This window comes from Suricata suricatta, chromosome 3 (assembly GCF_006229205.1).
Source record: "Suricata suricatta isolate VVHF042 chromosome 3, meerkat_22Aug2017_6uvM2_HiC, whole genome shotgun sequence".
Lineage (NCBI taxonomy): Eukaryota > Metazoa > Chordata > Mammalia > Carnivora > Herpestidae > Suricata > Suricata suricatta.
The window spans coordinates 133,097,811-133,109,542 of record NC_043702.1 but is presented as its reverse complement, the minus strand read 5'-3'; the positions used below and the strand labels follow the sequence as shown (position 1 = coordinate 133,109,542).

General features: G+C 35.1%; 1 protein-coding gene across 1 annotated transcript in view; it reads right to left on the bottom strand.

The window, feature by feature from the left end:
- Positions 1-1,031: 1,031 nt before the first annotated feature.
- SHCBP1L (SHC binding and spindle associated 1 like) overlaps positions 1,032-11,732 on the bottom strand; it is a 30,607-nt gene continuing 19,906 nt past the window's right edge. Inside the window, exons 7-10 of the mRNA XM_029935232.1 lie at positions 4,774-4,927; positions 3,118-3,368; positions 2,217-2,339; positions 1,032-1,409 (exon numbers count right to left, since the gene is read on the bottom strand). Coding sequence (XP_029791092.1) covers positions 1,158-1,409; positions 2,217-2,339; positions 3,118-3,368; positions 4,774-4,927 — 780 coding nt within the window. The 3' untranslated portion in view covers positions 1,032-1,157. The remainder of the gene's footprint in view (positions 1,410-2,216; positions 2,340-3,117; positions 3,369-4,773; positions 4,928-11,732) is intronic.

Sequence of the window (11,732 nt, the reverse complement as noted above, 5' to 3'; positions counted from 1 at the left end):
CCCATCTCTCTTTTCCATTGTAACAACTGACCACAATTTTAAAGGTTTAACACCAATTTATTATCATACACTTAACATAGGTTGAAGTCTAACATGAGTCCCCCGGGGCTAAAATCAAGATGGTGACAGGAACTTTCTGGAGGCTTCAGGAAAGGATTTGTTTCCTTGCTCGTTTGAGTGGCTGGCAGGGTTCAGTTTTATGCAGTTTGAGTAGCACTGAGATCTGTTTCCTGGATGGTTGTCAGCCAATGGCTGCTCCCAGCTTCTAGTGGCCAACTACCTTCCTTGGGTTATGGGTTCCTTCTTCCACCTTCGGAGGCAGCAACAATGGATTGAGTCCCTCTCTGGTTTTCAATTTCTCTTACCTCTTCAGTCTCACCACCCTTTACCACTCTCCTGCCTCCCTCTCCCACTTTCAAGGACTGATTATATTGAGCCTACCTGGATAATCAGGGACACTTTCCTCCTCTCAAGGTCCTCAACTTTAGTCACGCGTACAAAGTCCCTTTTGCCATGTATGGTATGTATTCACAGGTTCTGAGGATTAGGATGTGGACATCTTTGGGGAGGTCATTATTCTGCCTACCACTTACCTTAACCAACTTTCTAGGTCAAAGGCAGACAAATCCTAATTCTCCTCAAAAGGGATTTAGAAAGTTCCCTCCAAGGGCGCCTGGGTGGCTCCTTCGGTTAAGCATCCGACTCTTGATTTTGGCTCAGGTCATCATCTCAAGATAGTGACATGGAGCCCCGTGCTGTTGGGCTTTTGTGCGCCAGCACTGAGCCCGGGGCTTGTGATTCTCCAGCTCCCTCATCCTCTGCCCTTCCCCAGCTCACGTGTGCACGCACGTGCTCTCTCTCTCTCTTAAAACAATAAAAACACATTTGTTTTGGAGTTAAATAGTGATGATGGTGGTACCTATCAAAAATAGACTAGGGTTGAATTGTATACTTTAAGAGGGTGAATTTATCATGCATGAATCATATCTCAAAACTGTTAATAAAAAAAGTTGAATCATTCAATGAAAGCATTAGAATGTTTAAATATTTTTTAATTAAATAGGTTTTGAATTTAATTAAAACTACCATTTCTATGGGATATGAGATTTACTAAACAAATATCTGAAATAAAAAATGTTAACATAAATCCAAATGCCTTAACTTGTGACTATTCTGATATCCCCCTTCAAGTTTGCTTCTATTTTATTGTTATTCATCTCAAGGTTCAGATTCTGCATTACCCTGGAGAGCACACTGTCATCTTTTTTATCCCCTGAAGCTGCGCCTTTGCTGAAGGCTTCTTCTGCTACAATAAAAAATTGTTCAGTCGGTTGAAGAATGCTCACACCATAGCCATTGTTGTTGTAAATATGATTATTAGTCATCTTCAATTTTGGTGCTGGAAGAACCTGTTAAATTATTCAAGGAAAAGAGTTTTCAATAATTTCTATAAAAATAAAATATATGAACGCTAGAATTTTTGGATTTACACATTTCTTTAAAAAACTGAATTTCAGTTTTGAGCAAGTGATATTTTCTTCAGACTAAGTAATGTAATATTAACTACAAAAATATTTAATGCAGAATTATTAAGTGAAGTTTTCAATTTATTTTATACAATAGCTCATGAAGCTTTTAATATAAATATGGAAATGATTTCAGATTTAGAAAATAATTTTCAAGTAGTATAAAAATAATTTGAAATATTATATGTAAACTAGAGTTCTAGGGAAAAGCTTCATTATCTACATAAGTCTAGAATGGGACCTAGACAGGTAGGATTTATGGAAGTAGAAAGGAATGGGAAAGCATTTCACTTATAAATTATTGCTATTAATGTTTTAATTGTCTAGCTTATTTTACAAACTTTGGAAGATTTAAATATTCCCTAATACGTTTATTATTTTTAATTTGTTTTACTTCCCAAAACATATTACAGATCTGCCCAATAAAAAATCTAAAACTTTTTAATGAAAGTGTTCTATCCACTTTATCAAAGTTATCTGCTAAGAATCTAATTATTCTAATCTAAGAATATAATTATTACGTTATAAGGCTAAAATTGTTTTATATCAACCATCATTTAAGCCATATTGTTAATTATCTTTACTTCTTTTCCAGATCAACATTTAAACTAAACTGTCTAGAAGTAATATTTTGGTTTCTTTGCGATAACTATAATTCTTATAACCATTCTATATTAAGAAATACAATACCTTCATATTAACTCCACCTAAGGTGCTTTTTGAATTATCACTGGTTCTGAGGTTATTACAGTGATGAATTTCGTTCCTTTCCAAAATGGCTGTGCTCCCAGGATACAGTTCAACACCAGCACCCTGTACATTAAAAGCAAATAAAACAATCTCACAACACTCATATACCTCTCCAAAATTTTCTTTGGATTTGAAAATTGTAATTCTATATTAGCACTCTCAACACACTAAGTTACAGAAAAATATACGATAGTTGGTGTAACGATTTATTGTAGAGATAATGTTAGAAATGTTGAAAACTAGTACTATCTGTGTTTAGAAGATCATTGGGCCTAGAAGGAGGGTTGAGGTCACATACTCTCATTGAGTCACATTGCCTCCCGACACCCAAATGAAGTTTCAAGAAGGGAGCCAAAAATCTCTTCCAGCAATTCTTTGCACTGTTATGAAATTTTATTTTTATATACTCTAAACTCCTCAGTGCTGTGGAAGTTTAGAGGAAACTAAGTCATTCTATAAAAGGGTCCTATTATTTTTTCCTTCATTTAATCTTCTCATTGAACTTTCCAGTCCCTTAATGAGCTTTGTAGTTGTTATTTGAAGACTCAAATTCATTTGTTTTTAAGTAAACTGTTAAATAACTGGCACATGATCTGTTTTACAGCCACCAATTCCTAGATATTTTTAAAAATCACATTTAAAGGTAATAATACCTTACTCCGGACTTGGGCAGTTCAGTTTTCTTATAGGTACTATGGTGCTATGTACTTGTCCTCATTTTATCAGTTTCTAAGCTTGATTAGAACTCAATTCAGGGATGAAGTAAGTGTAATCCTTTGCACACTAAGATCCTTCAGAGTTATCTATTGTCATATAAAGCTGTTTTTATAAAATGGAATACCTGGGCACCAGTTATTTCACTGTCTGTGATGGTCAAAGCTGCTCCTGTCAGAACACACACTCCTGTTCCTTCACATTTTAATACACAGTTTTCTAGAGTCATGTGACCAGACTCCACCACCACAATACCGTCAACTGTGCCTTGTTGTATCAAAGATAGATGCATTAGCTTCACATTATCAGCTTTAGACACCACGAAACTGTCATGAGAAGGCTCAGAAGTTATCAGAATTTCCTCTCTCTTTCCAACTCCTGATTCATAGAGACAAAATCACATAATCAAGTCAGTGATCCCAGAGTTTAAAGTCCTTTAGTTGTTCCGTAATCCTTGCTATTACTAAGTTTTTTTTCATGTGTTTTTAATAAATAATATGTAATTACCCAGTTGTTAACTGATTAGATACTTAACTATAATGTAATCTTTTGTCCATATTTTGATGCCATGATGGGAGAATATGGGTTTATAATCAATATAAATGTACCTATGGTATTTATTCAACATATTCATTCCATAGTATATTTTCCTAAATTTCCTATTACATAACCAAGCAGTCATTTACAGAATGTCTAAGGTATAAAAGCTCTCTTACCATAACCTGGTTTTAAAGCCACAATAAATCACCATAACCAAAAACGACTGGCAGAAACTTGTGAATTAGGTTACACAATTAATGCAACCATGCCAGTTTTGATCTAGAGTAGTCAAAGCCATCATCTGTATTTAATATCCAAAAATAAGGGTTGAATCTTCAAGGAGGCTATAAATTTTAAAAATTACAAATATGGTCCTTATTACCCAAAATATTACTGGTTACAGTCATCAAGATCTAGAGAAATTTTTGCTCAATTTTTAAAAATTTTATTTTGAGAGAGAGGGCATACAAGCAGGAGAGAGGGGCAAAGGAAAGCGGGGAGTTCCAAGCAGCCTTCACAAAGCTCAGGGCAGAGACTGATGTAGATCTCAATCTCATGACCATGAGGTCATGACTTGAGCCAAAGTCAAGAGGCACTCGCTCAACCATCTGAGCCACCCAGGCACTCTTGCTCAATTTTTGAACTGATAGGGAAAGCCTAAGTCACCTCATACTTTTCTTTTGGCCAGATGGTGGGAATATCCTTACTTCAGTGTCAAAGGGCAGAATTAAAGTTACTAAATAGGTTCAGAAACTGAAAGAAATTTAGTAAACTCTCTTCTATTTTAGCACATCTGCATATGAATTAACCTTTCTGAGAAAATGCTGGGTATATTTTAATATGGCCTTACATTGGGTTTTCCTACTAAAGTGATAAGAAGTGCAATACAGACAGAAAAAGTCATTTGAGTAAAAATATAGATGCAGCAAATAGAAAATATTACAGACAGGTTTTTTGCTTTTTCTGGTTTTGATCTGTTTTAGAATCTGTGCATGTAGTGCGACCCTATCATGGGGAAGAAGCAGTTTCATTGTTTTGCTCTAGTACATTATGTCCAAATAATATCATCTGTACAGATAATATACTCATGAGCAGGTGAGAAAATCTTAATTGTGAAAGGCACATAAAGGATTTTTGTGTTACATAAACTCTTTAACAATTTCCAATAATTTGATTAACCATGCTTATACAATTTTTCCAGTACACATTGCTACAGAAAGAGTGCAAAGGATGCCCTGCTAACCCTTTATAATGATGTCATCAGTCAATAAAGCAAGATTCACAGCTTGATATTCTCCTGGAAAAATAACCACTGTATCTCCACTGTAACAACTATCCAAAGCCAAATCCAAATCATCATGCTGTTGGAGAAGTGTGTCTGAAGATAAGTCCTTTACCTGGAGCGAAGAAAGAAAACAGGATACTCTCAACAGTGAATTCAACTGAAAACAGGTCGTTTTATTTATTTAAAAAATTTCAATATTTATTTTTGAGAGATAAGTTGGGGAGGGGTGGCAGAGAGAGAGGGAGACACAGAATCTGAAGCAGGCTCCAGGCTCTGAGCTGTCAGCACAGATCCCAATGCAGGGATCGAACCCACAAACTGTAAGATCATGACCTGAGCTGAAGTCGGATACTCAACCAACTGAGCCACCCAGGTGCCCCCAAAACAGGTCATTTTAATCAGTTAACTTATTGGTAATGTGCTTTTCTCAAAGACTTACATGTATATTCCACCGTAATACACTGTAAATATTCTATGTCTTTATGTTCATTAAATGTTCAAAGTTTTAGTCCATCAATTACGGGAATGATGAAATGAGATTTTCTTTACAATCACTAATAATTTTAAAGCTATTAAATCCTGTGTGCCAGAAGTCATATTTTGAACTTAACATATTACCTCCTATGCCTCACATAGGTAAAGTATTATTCTTCCCTTATCTGGTGAAGGAAACTGAAACTCAGTGAGATTAAAGGATTTGCCCAAGGACACAGAGTTAGTGAGTGGTTAAATTAAGCTTTAGATTCAGGTCTTTATGACACCAGATCTCTTACTAATATGCTACTTTATTTTCTTTAACTCAAACTAATCCTACAATTTTGGTAAATCAGCAAAACTTTGTATATCAATATTCTAAAACTAAAAACAGAATTTACCTGGTATTTGCACTGAGAGTAGAAAAAGGGAGAGAACTTCATTCTTAGTGCCATGGAGAGGGAGGTATTTTAGAAATAAAATTTGAAAACTAAAAATATATTCTGAAAAAAGACTATTTTTTATCCCAATAGAAATGGCATTACCATTCATATATCTTTTTTCTTATAAGAGTGGAACTTACAAAAAAACAAGTAAAAACATAAAAAAATTGAAATTTCAATCTAAATAAAATGTATTTTACAAATGTATTCTTTACTCATAATACCAACATACCATACCATACATGTACATGGCTTTGAATCCTGACTTTTCATTATAACATATTTTCCCATGTCTAAAATATTTTTTCAAAGCCTATTTTTTTTTAAAGTAGGCTTCATGCCCAGTGTGGAGCCCAGTGCGGGGCTTGAACTCATGACCCTGATATTAAGACCTGAACTGAGATCAAGTCAGACACTTAACCAACTGAGCCACCCATGGTGCCCCTCAAAGCCAAATTTTTAATGATGATATAATAATGCATCATATGGGCATATCATAATTTATCATAATTTAATTGTGATTTTCTTCTCTTTATGTGATTTACAATTTCTCAATACTATGAAAATACTAAAATAAGTCCTTATGTGTTGGGGCCCAGTAGGCAAAAATAACCGTCAAACAATATTTGGCCTCCTGGGCCGCACACGTGGCTTCTATTCATCCTGTCTGTGATTTTCTCATTGCTTTGTAAAGAGACACATACTTTTAGGCTTTGAATCAACTTGGTTCGGTCAGTGGCACCAGCCCTCCCCTTACTTTTCTTTCTAGCTCTTTGCTGTTGGGAATAAACTGCAAACCTCTGCCAAAAGATTTGCCTATAAAAGGAGAAACATCTTGCCCATGCATAACTGATGAGGGGTCTTAAGAAATGTAAATATCCTCATAGAATTCTTCAGGCTCATCTTCTGCTTGGAGCTAGACTATTATTAGGGAATCCCTCCCTTGCAATGACTTGAGAATTCCTGATATTTACACCTGTCCTGTTAAACATGACCCTTTCCAGAGCATGTCTTCACTTCAAAGACCTTGAACTATGTAACCATTAAAGAAATGATGTAATCACCCATGGCATATAAGACCCTGGCCGTCTAAGTAAAACGTGGCTTTACCACCATCCACGTTGTCTGTCTTGTCTGTCTTCTTTTCTAGAGATATTGCGCCGACAGCAACCCCCTACTCGGGACCTTTTGAGTCGGGTGCGTGGGCTGGTCCCCTGCACTTATGCACATCTCTAGTTATTTCTTTAGGATAAATTACTAGATGGAGAATTACTGTGTCAAAGGTATAAAAGATTTCAAGCACCTTGGATACATTTTGCTAAATTGCCCTGCAGAAAGTTTAAAATTTGGTTTGAAAAAATAAATAAATAAAATTTGGTTTAAGAACTCATTTTGCTACAAACTCATCAGCATTTATAAAATATTTACCAGTTTAATGGGCAAAAGTCCTCACTGCCCCATTTTAATTTCCATTCCTTTGGTAAGCAAGAGTGAATATTTTTTCCAGATATATATGAAACTCATAATCTTTACTAAATTGACAAACCAGTATATTCATTTCTCCATGTATTCTAAAAACTTCGGTTGCAGAGAGTACAAGCATTACTTCTGTAAATATTTTGGAAGAACTCTGGATTCCATCTCATTTATTTATTTTATTCATGAAAATAGGAAACATAAGAGAGAAAAGTTTAATGGGGAAAGTAGTAAATTTAGTGCCAGTTCATTCAAAGTCCTGGGAGTCACTACGTAGAGGTATCCAGTAGACTATGCATGTAAGAGTCTGAAATATAGGACTGAGATGTGCCTAAGTATAAAGATCTGGTAGTTATTTACATATAATTTGAGCATAGGAATGGATAAGATTAGCTACAAGACTATATAAAGAAGGAAGATAGCACTCTAGGACAGAACACTGTGGAACATTTAAAGAATAGGCACAGAAGTACCTGGCTGGCTCAGCTGGTAGAGTATGTGGCTCTTGATCTTGGGGCTGTGAATTTACGCCCCATGTTTGGTGTGTAGATTGCTTAAATGAATAAACTTTAAAAAACAAAACTAAAGAATAGGGAGAAACAAATGGAGATCCTCAAAGCTAAATTAGCCAAAGAGGTGGTGAGAAACTCAGGAGACCAAGATGTCAAAAAAGAGGAAGTAGTGGATGATGTCAATGCTGAAAGGTGAAATGAGGTGGTGGTAATCCTTGAGTTGTATTTACTGAATTTAGCCACAGCTTCGTCCCACATTGATGACAAGAGCATTTGCAGTGATATCCGGGAGGCAGAAACAAGATCACTGTGAGCACAAGCATTTTTGGTTTTGTTTCTGTGTTTTAGCTGTAGGTGTTTATGGAAATCTCTGTCAGGTCTCTGGCTACCTGCTGAGATTACATAATAGACTGTCAGTAGACATGCGCAAAAAGAAATACAGCTTTTGCAAAAGAGTTTGGAAAATTTACTAACCACACAGACAATTGCAGTCCTCAACAATTAATAAAGCAAGCCCTGGGGATAGGGTAGACTCTGATTTCTAGAGTTATTATAATATTCAAAATAACCAACTTTTGACAAAAAAAGAATTACAAGACATTTGAAGAAATAGGAAACTATGTCCCATTTACAGGAAAAAAAGATTGACAGAAACCATCTCTGAGGAAGCCCAGACAAGTCTTTGGATGTATCAGACAAAAATTTTAAATCAACTATCTTAAATATGCTCAGAGAGCTAAAAGAAACCATGAACAAAGAACTAAAGGAAACAAAAGGACAGTATATGAACATATAGAGAGGACTGATAAAGATAAAAAAAATTATGGGGCACTTGGGTGGCTTAGTTGAACATCCAACTTTTGATTTTGGCTTAGGTCATTTTCCCAGGGTCATGGGGTAGATTGCTGCATCAGGCTCTGTGCTGAGTGTGGAGCCTGCTTGGGATTCTTTCTCTCTCTCCTCCTGCCCCTCTCCTCTGCTCGCAAGCTCTCTTTCTCTAAAATTAAAATAATGATAATGATAATAAAGAGATAAAACTATGAAAATGAACCAAATATAAATTCTATTGCTGAAAATTACAATAGCTGAAATTTAAAAAAAATGCACTAGAGAGGCTGACATTAGATTTGAGTGAAAAGAAGAAAGAATCAACAAACTGGAAGACAGGACAATTAAAATTATCCAGTCTGAGGAACAGAAAGAAAAAAGCATAAAGAAAAATGAACAAGTTGAAGGGACCAGTGGTATACCATCAAGAATAAAAATATATCTATTATACGAATCCCAGTAGGAGAAGAAAGAAAGAAGCAAAAAGAATATTTGAAGAAATAATGGCTGAAAACTCCAAAATTGTTGAAAGATGTGAATCTACACATCCAAGAAACCTAATGGATATCAAGTAGAATAAATACAAAGAGATCCAAACCAACACACATAATCAAAGTGTTGAAAGTTAAAACAAAGAATCTTGAAAGCGGTGAGAGAGAAACAATCCAAAATAAACAAGGAATTGGCAATAAAAGTAAAAACTGATTTCTTAACAGAAGCCAGAAAGCAGTGGGACATGTTTAAGGTAGAGGGTGGGTACTGTCAACCAAGAATTCTATATCTAGCAAAACTACCCTTCAAAAGCAAAACAAAACAAAATTTTAAAAAATGAAGAAGTAAGACATTGCTAGATAAACAAAATTGGATCTTCCCTACAAGACATGCTAAAGAGAATCTTTCAGACTGAAGGAAAAGGACACTACATAGGAACTTTAGCCATATGAAGAAGTAACTACAGTAAAGGTAACTACATTGCTAAATATAAAGCCAGTGATATTGTAATCTTAGTTTATATCTCCTCTTTTTGACTCCTATATTACTTTAAAAGGCAGTGCATTCATCAATAAATATAAATCCATGTTAATGACCAGATGATGTATAAAGATTTAATTTATGACAATAGCAACATAAAGGGGGAAATGGAGATATACAGGAGCAGAGTATTTATGTGCTATTGAAGCTACGTTGGAATCAATCAAAAGTAGATTGTTATAAATTTAGGGTGTTGTCATCCTTGTGTTACCACTAAGAATATAACTAAAATATACATAGAGAGGAAATAAGGATGCACTAGAAAAAAAATCAAACACAAAAGAGTATGACATACAGAAAAAAATTACAATATGCCAGAAGTAAATTCTTCTATATCAGTAGTCACTTCAAATGTAAACCAATTAAGATTACCAATTAAAAGACAAGAGACTGGTAGAATGGATAAAGAAATATGATCCAGGGGCACCTGGGTAACTCAGTTGGTTAAGAATCTGACCCTTGGTTTTGGCTCAGGTCATGATCTCATGGTTCATGAATGTGAGCCCTGTATTGGGCTCTGTGTTGGTGGCACAGATCCTGCTTGGAAGTTTCTCTCTCTTTCTCACACCCTCTCCCTCTCTCTGTCCCTCTCCAGCTTGCATGCACTCTCTCAAAATAAATAAATAGACATTAAAAAGAAAAGAAATATGATCCAACTATATGATCTCTACAAGGGAATCACTATATCCAAAGACACAAACAGATTAATACTGAAAGGATAGAAAAAGGTATTCTATACAAATAGTGAAAAAAAAAGAGAACTACAGTTGTTATACTAATATTAAACAAAATAGTCTTTAAACCAAAAACTGTTACCAGAGACTAAAAGAGATATTACTTATTGACAAAAAAATTAATTCATCAAGAATATGTTATAAGCATATATACACCAAACAATGAAGGCCCCAACATATAGGTAGCAAACACTAACAGAATTAAAGGGAGAAATAATTTAGCAGCATTAGTTGGGGACTTCCATACTCCTCTTAAAATAATGATTAGAACATCTAGACAGAAGGTCAGTAAGAAAATAGAGGACTTAACAGTGTTACCTAGGTAGACCTGACACACATATATTGACCTAAACATATATACAGAACCCAACACAGAAGAATACATACTCTTCCTTAAATGCACATATAACATTCTCCAGATACACCGTATGTTAAGCCACAAAACAAGTCTCAATAACTATCTTCTCTGACCACATGGAATTAACTTAGAAATTGATAACATTAGGAATACTGGAAAATAAACAAACGTGGAAAGAAAACAACATACCCTTAGACAACCAATGTGTCAGGGAAAAACAACCCAAGGAAAATTAGAAAATACTTTGAGATGAATGAAAATAAAAACACAACATACCAAAATTTATGGAATGCTGAAAGCAGAGTTCAGAGTGAAATTTATCACAATAAGTGCCTACATTAAAAACAGATCTCATATCAAAAACCTAACTTAACATCTTAAGGAACTAGGAAAAGAACAAGTTAAATTCAAAGCTAATAGAAGATAGGAGATAGAAGATAAGAGGTAAATGAAATGGAGAAGAGAAAAACAATAGAATTAATGAAATCCAAAATTGATTATTTGAAAAGCTCAACAAAATTGACAAACTTTCAGCTAAACTGTCTAAAAAACAAAGGGAGAAAACAGAAATAACTCAAACCAGAAATGAAAGTGAGGACATTATTACTGACTTTATAGAAATAAAAAGCATTATAAGAAAATATGAATAACTGTATACCAACAAATGCACCAAACCTCCTGCTTTGGTTTTCTTATTCAATATTACTTTGGCTATTTGGGGTCTTGAAAAGACAGTTTGGAGTGGGTATCTCTCTTTCTCCTAGATGTGGAAGAATGATTAATGTTTAGGCACTGGAACAAGTACTTCTTATTTTTTCCAGGAATGATTGAAAAGCCGAAGTGGGGACACTTGGGTGGCGCCGTTGGTTGAGCGTCCAGGTTTGGCTCAGGTCATGATCTCACAGTTCGTGGATCCGAGCCCCGCGTCAGGTTCTGTGCTGACAACTAGCTCAGAGCCTAGAGCCTATCTTTGGATTCTGTGTCTCCCTCTCTCTCTGACCCTCCCCTGCTCACACTGTCTCTCTCTCAAAAATAAATAAAACATTAAAGAAAAAAAAAA